Raw genomic sequence first — 22511 nt, 5'->3', positions numbered from 1 at the left:
CATATATATAAATATATATTTGTTAATTAAAATAAATGTTAACTGAAATAAAAAAAAAAATTGTAAAAATTCAAACTACTGATAAATTTTACAATTAACAATTATAAAATAATAGTAGTCGGTCATATATAGAATAAAAGCCTGCTATTTCATTGCCTATTTTCGAAATAGATGCCTATTCAGCAATGTGCCGCACTGAAAGAGATATCAAAGGACCGCAGAAGAAGCTGTGGAGGACTTGAAAGGGTTTCTTTGCACTTGGTCCTTGATAAGTTGACAAGATGATTTACAAATGGATGAAATTCAATACTGTTACTACTCTCTTAGGTATTCTACATAGAGCAATGCAAGGACATGCCACGGAGTCTTCAAAGAAGTGACCATTGAAAGAGCCCTGTGGGGACATCTAAAAGTCTGCTGGCATCTCTTACACTTGATAAAGTTCAGATTCTTGAATCTACCTCAAAAAGGAGTTTACCACAAGCTTCTGTAATTATACTGCTGCCTATCTGTCAGGACTGCTAAAGACTTCCTGTCTGAAACCCATTCAGCATGTTCCTGTTTCAGTAGCATGTGGGGCCAGAAACACTAAGTTTGTGGGCTAGATTTCCAGAGAAATCATGAGATAATAGTGTAAAAGCTTCACTTTTCATACCAACAGAAAAACCACACCCCATTGTGGAGGAAGTTTTCATCTTGACACTTTTACCAAGGTATAATGGAGAAGGTTATCAACTATACACTTTTACTAAAAGCAACTTACAGTACACTTATTTTACAGACAATCCAACTGGAGTAACCTGAGTGCCTTACTCAGGGACACAGTGTTGAAAGCTCAAGGATTGCATTTTGGGGGACCTTCAACCCAGATCTGAACCCACTGCACCAGGATGTATCATGTTGTGGGACTGAGATATGATTTCCTGGGTGTATTCAAAGATGCAGCATGTCAGGACAGGCCTGTGAACTCAACATTCAGGTGATATTAGATTATACAACATAAGACAGGAATATAATAACATGATTACCTAATCAAGAATTGGCATTATCAGTTGGTCCAGCTCAGGGATGCATTTTCCAAAAGCGGCGTCAGTCAACTATGGTCGCAAGTCTTATTGAACTCTATTGGTAACGATGGAACTTGTGACCATAGTTGGGTTTGGGAAATTCACCCCAGGCTAGTAGTTCTTAGAATGTGTGTATTCTTGTGGGGCCATTAGCCAATGAAGCCAATTGTCATGATGTAAATTTCCTAAAGCTCCAGAATGACATTTATGGCTCATGTGATTGACTCAAAAACTGCAGGATTTTCAATGACATAAGGCTTGTTCGACTTCATGTGGTGCTGCAAAGATTGGCTGCTGCCTGACAAAAGCAATGCATTCTGGTTAGAAAATTTGTCTGACTTTGATAGGTGCTGCAGCTGCCTTACGATCACATGTGCCATCAGTTTACCGCGAGAGCAAAACGGGACCAGCTGCCTATGTCAGGCGCCGCAGTTGCTCAGAATCGGCTACGAAAACCTTGATGACAACACACTTTATTCTCACTGGTCAGATTCTGTGATGACAAGGACGACATGTGTTGCGTGTTTTCCTGTATTTAACCAATCTTGATATGAAATATCTGATATTCACACAAAACATTAACAAAAATTTAGATTAGGCTATCTAGTAAATATATATTCTTATTTTAATTGCATCCACTTCTTTAGCTACAATCAATGCAAAAATCGCTTGGTCTACCATGAATGGCGTTGGTTCAGCACACTACGGGAAGTACAAAGTGTCCGACTTGACGGCTGTCTGTACTCCACCCCCACCTGCAACCGGCAGATCTCGCCAGGCGATGGCAGGCTAGTGTAGTTCATCTCGAACAAGCCTATTCTCACGATACAAATTCACGTATTGTGCTGCATTTGATGAACTTGCAATGTCAACATCTGCCATGTTGACATTGTCATGTGACCTATGGAATTAGCCATGTCACTCTTCTCTGCCATTAATGAATATGATGACTCCTCTACCATGGCTTCATGGGAAAAGTCTCTGGATGTGCACTTCAGAATCTTGGTAGATGTAGTTGGTTATCTGGGTATTTTGCGTCTACTGTTTTTTGAATGCTGCCATTGAGATTACTGGATGTGCTGACCTCTGGCCTTTGTCCACCATCTCAGACTTTCTTCTGTCAGAGCTGATAGCCTTGTGGGCAGCAAACTCACACATAGGGCCTCATTCATGAAACTTTCATAAATATATGAGTAAATTCGGGGTAATTTGCACGTAAAATGGACATTCCTGAAAACTTTCCTAAAGATTCACAAATGCTTCGTAAACATCAGACTTGATAGTTAAACATGTGTATGTTAATTAATTCCAATTAGGGATGCAAAGGTGTGGAATATTTCCAGTAATTTTCCAGTAAATTTCCAGAAATTTTCCATGATTTTTGGAAACTTGGCATGCTCATTCACAATTAGCATAATCCGCGTCTATGAATTACAACTACGCAAATTACATGTCCAGGAACGCTGGGGAATCTTCTGGACTCCCTTATCAGGTTTGGCAAACCAGCAAACATCTCCATTGTTGTTTAGTCGTTGTACAAGTAGAATGGTTAGTCGGTGTAGTATCTGTCCCACCCCTCCACCATTGTGATTGGACGGCTGGGTAAAAAAAAATGTGACAGTGACGAGCGTTGCATTTTACCCAAAGTTGAACAGTTTAAAAAAAGACAGGGCGAACAAACTTGTGAAATATTATTATGGTACATAGTGCATCAAAATGCAGTTTCATCAGTTTGCCTAAACAAACACAGAACGATCAAATGTTTTACGCACCATTTGCACGTGGTAGGGAGCAGGTTAAGTTTCTTTCATACCAAATAACAGCTTGAAAATACAAACATTTTCATGAAATTTTATGCCAGAACAGCTTTACAAATGATTTACACAAAAATTTGTTCTGGTCATGTTTCATGAATGAGGCCCATAGTGTGGATGTGCTTTGAACAACCCAAATTCATGTCCTGGCTTGTTTTACTTTCTGATCCTTTCCACTCTCTGTAATGTCCTGTATGAATAATGAAGGAAAAAACTTTGTCTTAGTCCCATTCTGTGATCTAATAAGGTAATTTTCTTGAGAAAGAGAACATTTCTTGCGACTGTAAGTGACAATAAAGGAACTAGATTTCACTCTTTCATCTTGCTTCCATCACATTTCCTCCTCCCTGATACTTCTTGTCTTCTGTTTAATCCTCCGCTGGCAGTTGCCGTCATGGACAGCTGCATTGGGTACGATAAACAAGACCCTGCTGCCTCGGGCACAGCTGTGGGGGTGTAGTACAAAAATGTATGTACTGGGGGCAGGGATGGTGGACTGAGCTTGTATGTGTTTGTAATACAATCTTATGTTTTTTTTCTAAGACCTGAGACATGAGCGGATGGCAGCAAAGAGGTGTTAGAAAGTCAAGACTGACCCTGACATTGCCCAGCCTGTTGATGTTGATCCCCAACCCTCTCCTGGATTCTCTCTGAGCTTCTCTTGGCTTATTAACACTGTCTTTCAAATGAGGTTGAGGATTTGACTTGATCAACTTGAGTCAACTTGCCAGCAAATAGATCATGCATGCTGGTGAAATATCCAGTGTAGGCTCCAGATGGTAGACTCATCTAGAACTGCCATTGGCTATCAACATAGCTGAGGATGGAAGTGCACCTTGATGTTATTCTTGAAGTATATGTAATGGAGGCCAGATGGTAAAGGCTGTGCAGGTAAAAAAAAAATACTTCCCTGGCCTAAAAAGGTGAGGTGTACTAGCGACTGATGTGAGAGACTGTAGTCTTTGGTGTCCTTGCTAGTGGCCGCCTCCCACACTGGCTATCGCTATTTTGAGTGGAACTGGTTGAATTGAATTCAGCGTAATGAAGGTCAGCTCATAAGATCTGTGGAGATAAAACCTCATTCCCCTGGCCTCATAAGAGGTGCACTAGTGACTGATACAGAAAGCTACAGATTTTAGAATCCAATGCGTACCCGTTTCCAATGCTGGTTGAAGCTGGCTTGAATCTCACTTGGAGTAGGGCCATTTACATATACCTAAAGGCCCAGATATACTTACGGTGAAGTTCTTTTTCATTCTTCACTTAAGGGTAAAAGGAAGCTTGAAATACATGAGCAGCGGTATACTGTTAGCAATATCCCGATGCCGTCCACGCTGCTGAGAGCGACGTTTAGATTTATATATACCGCACACTTTCCCCTCAATAACAAAATAAACACATAACAAAAATGACAGCGGTGAGAAAACAGCAGTTGAGAAAGCATCTGATCATAGCTCTGCAAATCAGCAACCCAGTCAAGTCTCATTGTTTATTTATATACCACATACAATAGACTGCTTAATAAAAGTAGCTTTATAGTATTAAACATGAAAAACAGTGTCAGTGTCTCTTTCAAGTAGAATTACAACTTCAATTTCTACTATAAAACGACTCTCCAGTGTGTTCATGCTTTTACTTGAGGACGTCTGACCTCGAAGGACTGAACAGAAGAAATTAACCAGGGAAGATTTTCATGTCAAAGAAGGCGGAGTTTCAGAGCCACACCTACCTATTACATCATCACAATGGACCAATGGCAGTTCAAAGGTGTTTACCAGCTGGAGCAAACTTTTCCCGAAAGACCGATTTGGCAAGCTGTTTCAAACTCCCAAAACAACACCAAATGAACTTAATTTCCTGATTTTGTTTGAAATTATTATTAAAAATAGCTAATGTTAACACACCACAGGAGTTTGAAAAACTGGAAATAGTTACTGCTTCTCTGCAGTAAATAATGTTAATTGCTCCATTCAAGACAACACTACTCTTCTAAAATTAATCCACTGGGCCAGCTTTTCTCTGGGTTATCCTCAGGGCCAGAGTTTTACTAGACATAGTAAATTTTGTTTAAGGTAAGTGAACATTGTATAGTACATTAATTGGTAACACTTTATTTTGATGGTGCTTTTTGAACACTGTTGACTATAAGTAACTTTGCAACTACATGTCAACTGACTCTCATTAGAGTATTCGTAGACTGTCTGCTTAATATCTGCTAACTCTTTATTGTGATGTTCCCCCAACAGACATTCTACTGACTATAAGTAACTTTGCAAGTAAATTTCATCTTATTCTAACCCTACCAGTCTATTAATTCAATTTTTCAATTCAATTCACATTTACTTGTATAGCGCTTTTCACGATGTATATCATTTCAAAGCAGCTTTACAGAGAATGCATGTCAACATTACAATTTAAAGAATGCAGTTAGCAAATAATGTAATAATTTAGGCAATTAATTTACAATCACTGTTAGCAGTTTAACTGAACTTAGAAGCAATGAGCTCCTGGAAAAATGAATTACATTAACAATAATTAGGATATAGAAATTGGGCAATGTGTATGTTGATCCAGATGATTGCGTCTTCTGAAGTCCTCGCAGGAGTTAGCGCCGTCTCTTCATAGGTGTTGGTTATCTGAGGTCTTCTTAAGAGGCTGGATCCAAACTGAAGCTGATGTCCTCTCTAGTCACCTCGAGACGGGTGTCCCGAGGTAAAACAGAAAAGCAAATGTAGAATAATTAGTGTAGCTGCTGTTCATAACATTAAGCAAATATAGTCATGTGCAATTGATCTGGCATGAGATGCATTATGTGAATGCTTGGCTAAAGAGATGCGTCTTTAATGTAGATTTAAACTGGGTGAGCGAGTCTAAGCCCCTAACATTATCAGGAAGGCTATTCCAGAGTTTTGGAGCCAAATGTGAAAACGCTCTCCCTCCTTTAGTGGACTTCGATATCCTAGGTATTAATACTCTACACTCTAATGAGAGTTGGTAGACATGTAGGTGCAACGTTATTTATAGTCAACAGAATGTGTTAAAGGGACCATCAAAACAAAGTGAAACCCATTATTTGGAATGCAAGTATTATAATTATATAATAGTACTTGCTTAGCGCACACAGACTCTTTCATCTTTCAGTTAGAGTTGTGAAAACACATCTGTCTGAGTCTACTGGCATAGAGAACAAATAAGTGAGTGATTTTGTGTTCAACCTTAAAATTGGACGGAATTCAGTCTGGTCAGGTGGTCTTAATGCCCATACAGACCTCACAGTGATAACTATATTTAAGAACAGAGGTCTCCAAACTTGGTCCTGGAGGGAGGTTGTCCTGCAAAATTTAGCTTCAGCCCCAATTAAACACACCTGAACCAGCTAATCGATGTCTCACTATAGGTATACAAGAGACATTCAAGCAGGTGTGTTGGAGATGGTTGGAGCTACACCTTGCAGGACAGTGGCGCTCCAGGACTGAGTTTGGAAACCCCTGCTCAAGAGCTTTTAAGTTTTTCCTCCATTCCTTTCAATCACACCAGAGAATGTGTATGTCCTGGATTCCATTAAATCTGGGTGGAATATGAACTTTAAAAATGCTTGATGTTCCGGGTTTGATTTTACTATTGACCATGGGAAGGATCCCTTTTCTGTTTCCCATGCAGTCCCTTATATCACATAACAGTCTGTTCTTGAAAACTCTCCCATAGGAAGAATTTCATTGTCTGCAAACTACAGTGATTGTAACAACTGAACAGCGCCAAAAAACCCATTATAGTCTCTTTGGGGAGTTTCACAGATAGCCATGTGGAAAAGAGACATCTATGCTCGTATAATCCTAAACGTCCATCTGAGCTGTATTTTAATAGATCTTGAGATCATGTATATTGATTTACAGATCCAAGGATCACTTGACATTTCAATTTAACAACCTTTCCAGACCTTCATTCATTTTTGATTCATCCTGCCAAAGAATGGAGATAAATAGACGGGCTATTGTATCACGGATACAATGGAGCACATCCTCTGCGGCTGGACCCCTAATGTGCAACTCCTCCTACGCTTTCACTGTTACAGCCCAGCCGAGCCCAAGTTAAACACTGGCAACATAAATCATGGATTCTTAAGAAAAGGCACAGTTGCTCCTATCACAGGTGCATGAAATTCCCAAACTCAGAACAGGACAAAGTGTCGGAAGAGGAAATGAGGTAGTGGTTTGCTTTCTTTTTGCATGTGGGTGAGTCCACGTGTATTAGTCTGCGAAACAGACAATTGCTGCCCCAGGTAATAATACATAACCAAAATCTGTGCACAACCAACTCATTTTCTGCAATATCATTGCATTTTTCTCAAGACTAGAGTCATCAATCTTCAAAGCCATGATTATTTGTGACATTATGTCTCACTCAATTGACCAGAGGTTTTCCATGACTAGGTAACACCCTAAGATTTCCCTTTGAAGGTTTACTTTACTTAATTTACATAAAGCAGGACACCGAACCGGTAGTGGAGAGATGCGAATGAGTAATAAGAGGTCAAACATATTGAAAAAAAGCTTGTGCCAGTGACTTTCCACCCAGAGTTTTAATGCGTTTTTAAAAAAAAACTTGAGCTAGGCTGTGAAAGTGCAAATGTATTTAACTTTACCTTAGAGAGATTCTGGTTTACTTTCATTCCCTCTCTGTGGCTTTTTGACAGCTGCAGAATATGATACATTTATGCTGTAGTTTTCAAACAGATGTTATTAAAAATGACCACATTTTCAGACACAGGATAGAAACTGTAAAAACTAATATATATTTTTTCCAAAAGTTACCTGGTAACCTTGAAATTTTGAGTACACTGAAATAAACCTGAGTTCATACAATGAAGGAGATTTAAATTTTAAAGGGGTGGTTGATTATGATTTCACTTTTTTTTTTTTACTTTTTTAACTTTAAGAAAGTGTGTGTGTAATGTTGCTGTTTGAGCATAAACAACATCGGCAAAGTTACGACGCTCAAAGTTCAATGTAAAGGGAGATATTTCCTTTTAAAGAATTCTCTGTTTAAGGACTACAACAATTGGCTGGTAGGGACTACAACAAGCTTCTTCCTGGGTTAGTGACATCACTAACCCTAAAATTTACATAAACCCTGCCCCCGAGAACACGCAACAAAGGGGACGAGGCCATCTTGGGCTGCTGCAGAAATGAGAAAGTTGTAGTAGAGTGTTGTTCTCATGCTGTCATTTTACGCCGGACTGATTCACAAACGAGGGTCAATTCAACGATGAATTTGCACAAAAGATTAACATGACGGCACATGAGTTGGTCGATGAGTTGAATCAACACAGCAGCTACATAAATTTATCCTCTTACTGTTCAGAAATGTTCAGTTTCATTCTAAAAGTTGTAACTCTCTATCAGTGTCTGACTCCGGTTTGAACAATGTAAGGCTGAACACCTTTACTGACAATTGTCATTTTGGCTGCGTGAGATTTTCCAGTTTTGTTGTTGTTGAAAAACCAAAGCGCAAGCTGTTAAAGCTCCGCCCTCTTCTGGAAAGCGGACTGGGAACATCAGCTCATTTGCATTTAAAGGGACACACAAAAACTGGGTTTTTGCTCACATCCAAATAGGGGAAAATCTTGTGAAAGGGGCATTATAGGCTCCTTTAATAAATAGAAACTCAAAATATTATGTTAGCTGAACCACATTATCTAAGTTAATTTGACGAAAGAAAAATAAAGTTTTGATAAATCATGAAAATAATTTTTATGAAAGTGATAAAAAGTCATATACACACACACATTTGTGTGAGGAAAAATAAAATAATTATTTTAAAAACTTCCTGATTTCTTTGAAATTTGATCTCACAGGAAAGAACTTGTCAAGCCTTTGTCAAAACGAATTTAATTATCAGGTGGCATCTGAGTGTGTTTTTAAATGTTTTAAATGTTTAAAGCCAAACATTCAGGTTATTTATTCACAGACATGTACGCCCACAAAGAATTGAATAAAAAAATAAATGGACATCGAGCATTATAACTAAAGGAAACAATACCTCAATACACGCACACATTTCACAAATACAATAGATGACTGACTCCATTTGTCAGCACAGTTGAATGCCATTTTAGGAGTCACATTCTTTCACGGGGTCTCTGATTGGCTCTTTTTTTACTTTGTGCGGTCACAGGTAAAAAATGTGAGGTATGACTCAGGTGAGCTCACCTGACTGTGAGGTCAAATTCCAAAAAATGATCAAATATGATACTGACACAGACATAAGATATTTTACAAGTGGGATTGTTAATGAAAAAAGTACAACTAGTCACAAGTAATTGCCTAAAAATTGTGAAATAATATTTTTTCAACTTTACTTTTTTTAACCCTAGTTGTTTGTGCTCAATTTGGTATTGGTAATCTTTGTAATTGTAATAGTGGGTTCTAAACTAATGTTGTGAGGACTGTTGTAGAGATAATGAATACCAATGTAATATTTTTGTAAAAATGAAATTAAAACGTTGGAAGTGAAAATAATTATCAAAACTAATGGAAGGTAAAGTCTCAGGAATCAGTTATGTTTGAGCACAATGACTGCGAACCTTTGTGTTTAGTACAGTAATGATTCATAAGGCAGTAATGATTCATAAGGGTATGTCAATTTTAAGATCAAACAAGTGACTTGGTGGGTGCAGCTTATCTTTTAGATATGGGACGAAAGACATATTTCCTCTATAAACCCAACCCTAAGTATACAACACCCTCAGGTTCCACCTGCATGACTGTGAAGTTTGATGAGCTCTCACTACTTCAGAAGTGTTTGTTTGAGACACAGAAAGTAAATACTGTCAATTCCATTGTGTCTCTATATAAAACAAAACATCTTACTGGAAGGATTACACTTCATGAAATCCTCAAAATATATTTAAATATATTGTGTCCTGTTTTTATTTATTTATTTTAATTTTATTTCATTTTACTTAATCTTAATAAAAAAAAAAAATCTAAAAAAAAATTAAATTTGGCATTTTAAAAGTTTAAAAATATTAATTAATTATACTTAATAAAATGCTTAAATGATAAAAAAACAACTTAAATGTCCTAAATATGTTTTAATAAATTCACGTAATTAAATACTGTTGTAATTTTCCTACATATGCTAAAAGAATGCTTAAAAGTCAAATTTTGCTTTAAACTAAATGCTTAATAATTTAAAAAAAAAAAACACATACATGAATAGAATTCTTAATAAAACATTAATATAAAAAAATGTCCAAAAAGGGATATTTTGTTTATTGAATATACTAAAATCTTGATAAAAACATTTAAATTTGTGTCCTAAATGTTTCATTAAACACACATAATTAAATATTTCATAATAATTTGTCCTAATGTTTCTAAAATATACTAAATGAAATGCTTAAAAAAATATTTATTTAGTACTTAGTTTAATAAAACATTATTTAGACAATTTGTTAAATGTTTTACTTTTATTAAGAAATATGTAAATAAAAAACATGTGTACTGAACTGCTTGATACATAATAAAAAAATTGTCCTAATGTTCCTAAAATATGGTAAATGAAATGCTTAAAGAAAACATTTAACTTAAAAATTGTTCCGATTTTGCTTTTTTAATCTAAATGCTTAATAAATTAATAATAATAAAAAACATATAAATGAGAATTTGTTTCCTAAATATTTAATTTTTAAGTACACGTTAATTAGGCCTTAATACTTCATAAAAATTGGGTCCTAAAATATGCTAAATGAAATGCTTAATAAAAAAATTGTCCAGTTTTGTTTTATAAAATATACTTAATGACCTAAAAAAAAAAAAAACGTTTAAATGAAAATGTGTGTCCTAAATATTAAAAGCAATAAGAAACTCGAGGCCAAGCTCTATTCTGAATATAATTGTGGTTTATAATAATTGTGGCCTAGATTGAGAGATTTAGCCTAATCTGAAATCAGTGAATTTACATTTCATAAAAAGTATAATAAAAAAAAAATATTTCATAATTTCAAGTCTTAGCTGATATAAACAAAATTCATTGGCATATCAAGCCAAAAATTGTAATGTTGAATATTCAAAACCTGTCATAAGAAAGAAAAAATATATAAATCTTTTGCTGCATTTTTTCAAAAATGACTCATAAACAATAAAACTCAATAAAATGACAGGGAACTTTAAATAGCTATGCTGGGTTTATGGTATACGGAGTTATAAATGTCTCCATCCAGATATCCGGACACTTCCAGACCTCCAGGCCCCAGAAGAGAATACAAAGTGAAACTGAGCCACCAAGTCTGTCAGGAGCCCATAGCTGAGGGGGCAGAAATGAGCCGGACATATTTCTTGACTGGATGCTGCTCCTTAGATCAGTGTGTCCTTTGATCCATATAGCAGCTAAATACAACTTCAAAGCCCAGCGCTCAATAATCTGTAAAGCTATGTAATACCACCGAGAGCTTTGGTTTTCACACTTAGGCTACTCCGACACATGCACTGACTTCAACCAAACCTAGTTTGACACCTGAAGGCATTATATTGAACAAGAATCAATGATAATATCCTTTTGGCTATAGACTGTTTCAATGGCAACAACATAAACAAACGTTTTGTGGCCCAAACTTAACTTCCGGTAGACTTCCACAAAGTATCAACACAGTTGCTAGACTATCATTTCTGATAACAAGCAAAATAAATAACAAGTGAACTTACTTTAGCTAACCAGTATTATTTTGGGTTACCAGTCGAAGAAAATAGTCGTTACTTGGCCAAACTTGAATGTGACAAAGTTACTATCAGACCCCTTCAACAAACACAGACCGGAAGTTAACGCGTAACCATGGCAACGCGCGTGCGTCCGATAAAACCGTCTAAACAAACATACTTTTTTAATGCTGATTGAACAAATGACACACATTTATAACGTGTAATGATGAGCGGTTTCATCACATGATTTTTGCTTGATAAGGCGGCAGCGTTTATTGTATAGGGTGGATCACAGAGTTTACAATCTTTCCTATACACCTACACCTGTTCAAAGGGCAAATGTGAAAATTATAGCCTCAATAAAACACCCAAATTATTGGCTCTTGTCTTATTTAAAATTAAAATATTGCAGTAAAATAAAAGTTAGCATTCTCACTGGGTGTGGCTCATAACATAAGCGTATAGCAATGCTATACAACAGGTCTATTGAGCCATTTATCTGACGCACAATCAATGACACCACATTTCTGAATGAACAAGTCACTTCCACTACAAGGGACTTTCCACTCCCTCAAGAAATGCCTGGTTTTCTTTTAGACAAAAGCCACAAAATATAATAACGGCAATTAAAACTTCTAGAAACATGTTAAAGCTGAAATGCCATATTGTTCTTTTAATTAGGCTTAGCCTGATGTACAAGGACTATAAAACCACATTATGATATGAAAAATTGTGAGATATTATAAATGAGTTTCGGTAACACTAATAAGGTCAATTTGCTAGTATTACAACTGGTTTAGGTCCATTATATAATATTAACAGATAACTTTTGATTTTAGCAATTGAAATTAATATAAATGCTTTACAAGTGTTTTATTCAATGTTAAAAAACCTCATTGTAAAGTGTTACCTGATTTTGTTTTCATACTAATAAAAAAAATCATTCATTATAGATGAAGTCCAAATGCAAACTCAGTTTTATGCAAATTTATTTAAATAAATACATACATCATGAAATAACTTAATACAACATTGGTATTTGCAGCATTCCTTTGGAAAAATAAATAGATACATTTACATGTACATATCCAGAGCCTTATGGAGGCGGTTAAGAAAGTTCAAGGATTCAGTCTTTTTTGAGGGTTTTGCTTGTTGAAATCATTGCAGGTTTATTCCGAAGACCTTCACAGACCAGCTCAACCACAGTCCTTATTCTGAGCACATGGGCTCCTTTCAGACATGCTGACATGCTTCGCTTTGGTCCAAACTTCAAGATTCAGTTCGCTGTATCTCTAAATGAAACAAAAAGGGAGAATAAGTTTTCCTACATTCAAACCATAACATTACTCAAGTGTTAAGTATACTATTCAATTGATAGCTTGTATTCAGATCAACTTATGTCAAACAACGTAGCCTACTCGCTAAGTATAGCATAATTTATTTCTCACCATGTATGGCTTGAATTTGCAACATCTCAAGGTGCTCTAGCGTTGCATCTCTCTTGCTGTCCCAGAGAAGAGTTCTCCGATTCCTGTCGTGTTTTAAAGTCCTGAATGGCTTTTCTGTTCTGAAAGTCAATCAGAGCCATTGTGATCACGGCATTCCAGCAGTTCTCCTCGCCCGAGCACCTGAAGTCAATCTCCTTATTGTCTGTAGTCACAATAGTGAAGTACACGAACTTCCCGGTGCGCTCCACACAATCCACTTTCTTAATGGACTGCAGCTTGAGCTCTTTGCTCTTGTTCTTCTTCTGAGTGTCGGTGTAGATGTTCAGGCTGTCCGTGGTGAGAACGCACGTCTTCCTCCTCCAGAACTGGAGGAGATTGTCGCTCCTCTTTTCTAGCTCTCCTTCCTTCAGGACGTGGGAAATATCAGAGCCCGTCATTTTGCTAGCGTTATGAGTAATTTTTGGGTTATTGACGAAAAGACAAGAATACGAATGTCCCAGAGCTTCGTATAATCTCCGCTGAAGTCGCCGACCGACGCTGTGTTTCTTCATGCGTGCGTAAAATCCAGCCAAATATGAGTAGGTTGCGACGGAGATCGACACCTTTTTTAAGACTATATGTAGCCCCTCCCACGTGACGTCATGTCAACTGTTGCTTGAGTATCAATGGAAGCGTGTGGGTGGCATTCTGACACACTGGGATCTGTGGAGGACGAAGGAAACTTTATGGCTCTAACATGTCAGAACTCAACGAAACGTTTAAAACGACTTCTAATCTGAATCAAACTTATTATCAAAGATATTATATTTTAAAGTAAAAATTACCCCAAGATTTACTCACCCTCAAGCCATCTTAGGTGTATATGACTTTCTTCTTTCTGATGAACACAATCGGAGTTATATTAATAATATCCTGACGCGTCCAAACTTTATAATGGAAGTGTACGGGACCAACGAGTATGAAGCTCAAGAAAGTGCATTCGTCCATTAAAATGTACTCCACACAGCTCTGGGGGGTTAATAAAGTCCTCCTGAAGTGAAGCAATGCATTTGTGTAAGAAAAATATCTGTGTTAAACAAGATATAAAGTACAATATCTAGCTTCCGCCAGACCGCCTTCCGTATTTAGCTTACGAAAAAAGGGTAAACTGATGTCGCGTCAGTTAAGCTTTTTTCGTAAGTTGAATAAGGAAGGCATAGGACATAACGGAAGCATTTTGAACTGCGAGAGGCATTACACTTTCTTCGTAAATTGAATATGGTAGGCGGTCTGGCGGAAGCTAGATATTTTACTTTATAACTTGTTAAATATGGATATTTTTCTTACACAAATGCATCACTTCGCTTCAGAAGGCCTTTATTCACCCCTTTATAAAAAGTCATATACACCTAGGGCTTGAGGGTGAGTAAAGCTTGGGGTAATTTTCATTTAAAAATGAACTAATCCTTTAATAAATAATAAATCATTATTTGTATAGCCTAGTTATTATTTACAATATTATAATACATTTATTTTATTATTTTATAGATAGATAGATAGTCATGAGATTTCAGTTTTGATTTTATTTGGGTTAGCTGTTTATGGGTCAAAGTACTGCTTATTGCATATAATGATGGTTATAAATATGCATATTATGAGCATAGTTTGTATTGTAAGGGTTTTAAGGGTGTGATACATTGACATTTTACAACTAGTGAAGTTGAGTAACTTATAAATGAAGTAATATACAGAGTGACTGTTCATTTTGATGAAGTGTGTATTATATTAAGTCCTTTTGTCTTTGATAACAGCAGTTCAAAAATCCAATCTGGTTTAATAGACTGATAGTGCTATCAAACGTCCTTTGATAAACCATCTTACCCTTTCCTTTCATTTCCTCCAAAGTAGGATGTATTATGGTAACGGCCAAGGTGTGTTTGTTTGTGTGAAGCGTCATCAAGGAGAGCAGTAAAGAGATGGGCATGTCTGCTGGATGACTCACATTAGTGATTACAGAGGGAGGAGTTCTGCCAAATAAGGAGTTCTGGGATTTTGATCTGATTTTAGCAATATAAAAGCCTGACCTTAACCACATATGCTAGTATGATCCATCATAACTGATTTAAGATCAGAGGAAAACATATTCCTAGGTGGAAGACTTGGGGCTATTTTTTCTGGTTTATCATCTAACCTCATGTTTCAAGAAAGGCATTTTGTCCTCCATAACCCAATATGGTTGCCAGTGGGTGTATTTTGATTCCAGGCAGTGACCTCATTATCTGTGGGAAGTCATATCAAGGTTTTGGGACATCAGTGGGATGATGGTTGGGATCTGAGAAAGGAAGTTTAGACTGGTTTAGAAGAAGAAATACATTTCCAAAGAAATGAGGGAGGGACTATTTTGTTGCATCTAGACTTTGACTGAAGGATTTGCACTTTGGTTTAATCAATCAAGTCTGTTCAAGTGTAGTCCAAGGCTGTCCAGTATATGAATAACCATAATGATGTGATTCATACTGTAATCAGCCTCCACCTTCACTTCACAAAAGCTTCTTAAGTTGCTCTAATTTAATAAATCAAACCACTGTTTCAAAACTATGTCACTGTGTATAGTGCGAAAAAAATAATCTAGTTTAACCCTATGCATAAAGGGGGTCAAATTGACCCGGCAAGCTGTGTGTTTTTTTAAATATTGTATCAATGAAAACATTTATTTATTTGATATTCCATCAAGTCAAGTCAAGTCAAGTCAAATTTATTTATATAGCGCTTTTACAATTGGTAATTGTTTCAAAGCAGCTTTACATATTAGAAGCACAGAAAAAAAGGGAAGTGGTTAAAACTGTACAAACAAGCGTGGTAATATGTAACATATACAAGATGGTGCTACATTAAGCCAATGTCGGCTGACTTCCAGGGGTGGAAAAAAACCCCCTAGGAGGTTCCATGAATTCTTCAAAAAACTTCTTTCTGACCCTCATCAATGTAATTTTTATATTTCTTTATCATAGGATGGGGACATATAAAGGGGGTCAAATTGACCTGTATTCATTTCCTATGGAATTTTGACTCAACATAGTATTTTTGGATACATTTTTGTCAATAATAATATTTATTTTCTATAAACTTTTTTGCTCTGAGCCAAGAATTTGACTCGGACACCATCCCAGTGTCTAAATACTCATTTCTTCTTACTATATGGTGAAAATCAACATATGAAAATAGTATAGGCAAAAAAAAAAAAAAAAGTATCCGGATGACATACTACTTCTGCCATGATTCTGAAGTTCACATCCACTGGACACTTTACTGTTTATAAACCATGGTAGAGGAGTCATGAATAGCAGGGAAATTACACAGTGACACATTGATAATATTCATAATTTACACATAGCAGTCATGATGTTCTTCATCAAATGTACAGTATAGACTACTCAGACAATATGTGTGATTTCATATGCAGTAGATGAGTAGAGAAAGACAATAGGAAACAGCTGAAGGCTCAAACAAAGGAAGAGGTGCAAACTCTGCCAAAAAGGCCATTTTCACATGGTCTGTGTGAGAAATGTGGGAAGTGAAGTTTAAATTTGAATCAAATCTACAGTACATTAGATCTAAATTAGTAAAGAGTTAAATAAAAAAGTACAACCAGTGTTGCCATGTCTGCAGTTTTCCCGTGGAATTGGGCTACATTTACACTGTTGCCGCAGGTTGTTTTTCATGTCAGTGGATTGAATCGACCCAAAATAACGTGATATTTTGTCCCCGGAATGCGGATTTTACCAGGGGAGCCCCACCAAAAAGATTTTTATCGTGGGACCCCACCCAAACCCCGCCCCGCTCCGCTAATCCTCACAATGTTCAAATCATTTGATAAATCTCTTTATGCTGAACAACTTTGCCTTAAGAACCACTGCTGTCAATCAAATCGTTCATTTAATATTTTGGCTGTAAATGGTCTTTTCCTTCTATGATTTAAGTGGTCACATGCTTGCTAAATAAAACATAATCCCTGCGTCCCAGTGTTCATACTATCCATCCTAAATAGTATGTGAGATTAAAATAAGTGTGTCCCAAAGCATAGTATGTTGAAAAGAGTATGCCAAAAGTCCCCGGATGATCTACTATTTCCGGTAGATTTTCGAAGTGTGGATCCGTGCACACTATAAAGGCTAATATTGCCCACAACCCATTGCGCGTTGGACGAGGATTCAGTTCGGAACTACAAACACGAGTAAAAAGTGTTAAAAAACTACAAAACATGGCGGATGTGCGCGATCGACGCTGAGAGGTTTGAGTGACTAATAATCAGTTTAACCTGATAGAAAATATTTATTTAATGTTATATGTTATTTTTCATCTGCAAAACCAATGTGGACTTTTATAAATATCTGAATGGCCATTAACTTTTAAATGCATCATTATGCATCAATATGAGGAGAGTTCTTCACATGAAAGACCCGCGACTGCAGATCAACGTGCTGCATTTCTCTCCGATACGGTAGGAAATTGGCTAAATGAAATGTGGAGGATGTAAGATGATTGGCAGGCCAGTTTACGGTGACAGGATGCGACAGAGAGAAAAGACATGATTGTATGACGTGATAGTATGTCCCAAAGCTTGTCTACTCTCTTACGAGCAAAGAAATTTAAGAGGCAAAATCCAAAATTTTATATGAGCAAAAATGCAAATTATCAAAATTCTTGGTGAAGGTAATATAAAAACATTAAAATATTTATACATTTCACCAGATGTTTTCAGAATGTTTGGCACTTGGTGTTGCAAAATATAGGATTCTGTCCAACACAACACAAAAAAAGTACATCTACAATAGTTTATATCAAAATATACCATTACCATTTGATACATTACTGTACTACAGTATCATTGCAGTAATTGTCTTAAAAGAACCAAAATGAGAAAATATGCCAGTAAAACCAAGCTGAATGGAATAAGAATATAGGTTGGACACAGATATGAGATGGTATTATTTATGATGAAACCAGGCTGCAGTGAAAGGCCTGACCACCACAGTGCCACAACAACACTGCAGCTGTTACCTGACGTTTCTCCAGCAGGATTCCATGCCTGTCAAACCCCTATCTCTGTCAAGAGCTCTCCTCTCCAATTGTTTGGGAGACCTATTTTTGGCACCTTGATCTCCAAGCTCTCACAAAAAAAGCTTCAGCTCTTTCCTCACACTCATAAATGTTTGTAGCTCTCTTGGCCAGAATGCACAGCGATGAGTCCCCATGGTTATTTGAAGCATTGTTCAGATAAGCCAGGTCTGACGAGGCCAGAGCAAGTGCTACCATATCGTGGGAAAAAGAACAAATGGCACAAACGTCTAAGAGAGGCATGAGAAACTATTGTGAAACAATGCACAGGGATGAGAAGTGCTGACACACATGTGTCGGGAAGCCAAGTTCCATAACAAAGCCTGATACCCTTTAATATAAACTTAATTCACCATAAACAATTCAGGAAAATGCCTCAATGAATGATAATAGCACTTTTAAAAAATCTATACATTGAAAATTTCATAGGTTGGACCTACTGAATGGATACGCCTTTATTGAACGAATTGCTTGTTTGTGAATGACCTTAATGAATGAGGCATCTCGTTCTGAACAGGGATCTACTAACTGAGTGAACGAGAGTGGACATGTCATTTGTTTAGATCAGCATGTGAGTCAATTTAATAATTAAAATGATACAAAAACATTATGGAACATCATTGTTTATTTGTGACCCATGCTGGCAAAATTTCGAGCTACAGTCTACAAAAATTAGTTCATAAAGCTCTCGTCTAGCGATTCCAATGATCCAAACAGTAATTAAACATCTAAAAGTATTAGGTCTGGGACAATAAATCGATTCATCTCGATTTGTGGATCAAATTCTCAAAATTGGATCGCAATTCTCTCCTGAATCGATTCTGAGCTTAGTTTTTAACAGCAGATGGCACTCTAGGCTAGTTTTTAACCGCATGCTCAAATGCTCATGAAGAAGAGCGCTTGTGCATTCGGTCGAGTCTGAGAATGTACTTGCACCTCAGAATGCTTTTATGACGTGAGATTAATGTAAACAGCCCACTACAAACACCTTTGTAATACACTTAAACCTTTTCAAACTTTATGAATGATTATTTTATAGAAGGTTCAAGTCGTGTGTTTAAGGAACTGGAAGCAAGCAGAGTACAGCTTTTTCTAAAGCACACAGTGCCCTCTGCTGTTAAAAACTAAGCTCAGAATCGATTCGAGAGAGAATCACAATGCATTCAGAAAATCTCAGAATTGATCCAGAATCATTTCTCGATTCACGATGCAACAAATTTTTTTGTCCCAGCCCTAAAAAGAATCTTTATTTGTACGTTTTCTGAGAGGAATAGGCTCCCTTTCCATGCTGTTTTTCTCTGCTCAGTTCACGACCCACTGGCATTTCCCGTCCCCTTTTAAAACAAAGTTTGGGATCGTTTTAAAGCTCAGCATTCCAACTTTGTGAATATTAATAGCAAATTCTCGATGGCATGAGTCTGAACCAATGAAATGTGATTTTCAAACTCATGCACACATAAAAGAATTTTTAAACGATCCCGGACGAGCCCCCATTAAATGTTACGAACTTTAAAGTTCTAGGGGTTAGAATGTAAAATTTAGTTGTTAATATTGCTGTGATGGTGGAGGCAGTGGAGTAGACCAGGCACAAAGAGCATTAAAGCCAATTGAATGATTTATTTCCTTCAAGCTGAAGCCACTAAACAGTGTGCTATTTACAATGCATGCTTTAGAAAACAATAATAAAGAAAATACAATAAACTAATGGGGAAAAGGAATGATGGTTGCGGCAAATTAAAGAAAGAAAAAAAAAATAGTTAAAAAACTAAATCCCTAAAACCCTCTAACCTTACCAACCAAAGAAAAATGTGAAAAACAAACCCAAAATCTTCGCCGCATACAACGCCACAAACAATCTACACTGAATATAAACAAAATTACACAGAGGGTGCTCACCCCTTACCTAGTGTGTCTAACACTTGATAACTGCGGGCATTATGTATATCGCGCAACCTGCTTACTTGTTCTCTTTTTCTCCAAAAATAAAGAACAGTTAACTCTTTTCAACTCTCAGCATAGAGCCTGGATAGTACAAAATCAAGTGTTCGATTCACATGTTCAAAACAAAATTACTCTAAACACAGGTTTCAACTCAAAACACCTAAGCACACACACTGAGCTACTCAGGGGTGCGTTTCCCAAAGCGAACTATGGTCGCAAGTTCCGTCGTTACCAATAGAGTTCAATGGGACTTACGACCATGGCTCACCAACGATGCTTTCGGGAAACTCACCCCAGAGCGGTACGCCGAGAGATCTTTAACCAGCAAGGCGGCACCGGATTGGCTGCAGAGACGACACCCCTAATGATGAACTAGAGAGCAAAATGGTAAAGACAGAAGAGGAAAGAAATCCAAAACACACGCAGCACATAACACACGCTGTTCTTCTGCTCCAGCCCTGAAGTCCCCAGAGTCTGCTCCGGCCACGGAGGCTGTCCCAGAGCCACCCACTCTCCCTGTCAAGGCCACGGAGACCATCACAGAGTCCGCTCCGGCCCTGGAGACCATCTCAGAGTCCGCTCCAGCTCGCCATAGTCAGCCCCAGTCCGGGAGCCACCAGAGTCCCAAGTCTGGTGGTCCCTCCAGTGTGTCTGGTCCACATACACATCCCTCATGGCTTCCTCTGCTCCAGCCCCAAAATCCCCAGAGTCTGCTCTGGCCACAGAGGTCATCCAAAGAGTCCGCTCCAGCCCGGAAGCCACCAGAGTCCGCTTCAGCCTGGGAGCAAAACAGGTGAGATCACTAACCCTAAAATTTACATAAACCCTGCCCCCGAGAACACTCAGCAAAAGGGGCGAGGCCATGTTGGGTTGCTTTAGAAAAGAGGAAGAATTGTTGTAGTAAAGTATTGTTAGCATACCGTCATTTTACGGCAGACTGCAAACGAGTGTCAAAACAACGCTGGATTTGCACAAAAGATTAACATGATGGCACATAGTTGATGAGTTGAATCAGCTCCACAGCAACTATATAAATTTATCCTCTAACCATCCAGAAACATTCAGTTGCATTCTATAAGTTGTAACTTCTTCTTGAGTCTCTCCATCAGTGTTGACTCCGGTTTAAACAATGTAAGGATGAACACCGTTACTGACAATCGTCATATGGTCTGCGTGAGATTCTCCAGTTTTGTTGTTGTTGAGCTACCAAAGTGCCAGCTGTTAAAGCTCCGCCCTCTTTTGGAGCAGCAGCTCATTTGCATTTAAAGGGGCAAACACAAAAACGGCGTGTTTTTGCTCACACCCAAATAGGGGCAAATTTGACAAGCTATAATAAATGATCTGTGAGGTATTTTGAGCTGAAACTTCACAGACACATTCTGGGGACACCAGAGACTTATATTACATCTTGTAAAAAAAAAAAAAAACATGGGGAAAAAACTGGACATATTGAACATTCAGAAAAAAAAAAAAAAAAGGTTTCATAAATTAATGGAAACGTTTTGAATATTCTTAGAACATATTTTTGTTGGGAATAACCACCCCAAACTTGCATCTGTCTGTGCATATGCTATTGTTTTTGCAAAACCAAAAATGGTTGAAAAGGTGTTATTATGCAAAATGCAGAGTAAAAAAGGAATATCTCCATTTGCAACCAAGTGTTACTTAACTTAGGGCTGCTCTAAGACTCATGCGTGAATTAGATAAAGTCTGTTCATTCACACACTCCCTGCTCATTCATTTCATGCATGCTCACTGTAACGTTCAGAAAGATTTAAATACGTGTGTCTCAGTATCCTGCACAAAATTTGACTATACCATGCATAAACTTTAATGTCATTAAAATAAATCAGAGCGCTGCTCATTACATTAAAAAAAGACAATTAGATTAGTTGTACGTGGCAGTTATTATAACAGCATATAATGATTATGAAGCTGCATATCTGTTCCTTTTTATCTCTCTTCATCTTTCTGTTCTCCTTTTTCACAATCCAAACAAGCTTTGCATATTTCGCATTTTACATAAAAAATAGCAATGACATTGCAGGATTGTTAAAGAAACATTAATTAGTGAAAAGACCTGGGTTGATGGTGTTTTTTTTTAACTTTTATTCCCAGTTAAGAGTGACTTATGAACTACGTAGTGTGGAAAACACTTAATCCCTGTAAAGCCTCGAAGGCCTGTTCCTCGAATTGTATTGTATGCTGCTTTGTTTATAGACCTTGACAAGCAAGTAATACTTAACTATTGTTTCAATATGAGCATATAATAAGCCCTGTCATTTTCATGAATGAGCTTACATGACCAACTGACTCAACATTTATATCTGAGATTAGTTGTGCCGGTTTTCTTGCAAGTCAATCTAGCTTCAGTTTTCATTGAAGTCTTTTCAATAATTATGTAAGTCTAATTAAATAAATGCCTTTCTAATCCATTTAGGAAAA

General features: G+C 37.2%; 1 protein-coding gene across 1 annotated transcript; it reads right to left on the bottom strand.

Moving 5' to 3' along the window:
- Positions 1–12539: 12539 nt before the first annotated feature.
- phlda2 (pleckstrin homology-like domain, family A, member 2) lies at positions 12540–13622 on the bottom strand. Its single transcript, XM_067380075.1, has 2 exons — positions 13029–13622; positions 12540–12872 (listed from the first exon to the last, which is right to left on the bottom strand). Exon 1 carries the CDS (start codon positions 13577–13579, stop codon positions 13055–13057), a length of 525 nt encoding a protein of 174 aa, XP_067236176.1. The 5' UTR covers positions 13580–13622; the 3' UTR covers positions 12540–12872; positions 13029–13054.
- Between the last annotated feature and the right edge of the window lie 8889 nt (positions 13623–22511).

The sequence above is a fragment of the Chanodichthys erythropterus genome, chromosome 24, assembly GCF_024489055.1.
Source record: "Chanodichthys erythropterus isolate Z2021 chromosome 24, ASM2448905v1, whole genome shotgun sequence".
Taxonomy (NCBI): domain Eukaryota; kingdom Metazoa; phylum Chordata; class Actinopteri; order Cypriniformes; family Xenocyprididae; genus Chanodichthys; species Chanodichthys erythropterus.
Note: the sequence above shows the minus strand (reverse complement) of the source record. Positions and strands in the feature narration are given on the sequence as shown.

Coding starts and splice junctions, on each gene's coding strand:
- phlda2 (XM_067380075.1), bottom strand. CDS start 13,579: ATGAAGAAACACAGCGTCGGTCGGCGACTTCAGCGGAGATTATACGAA.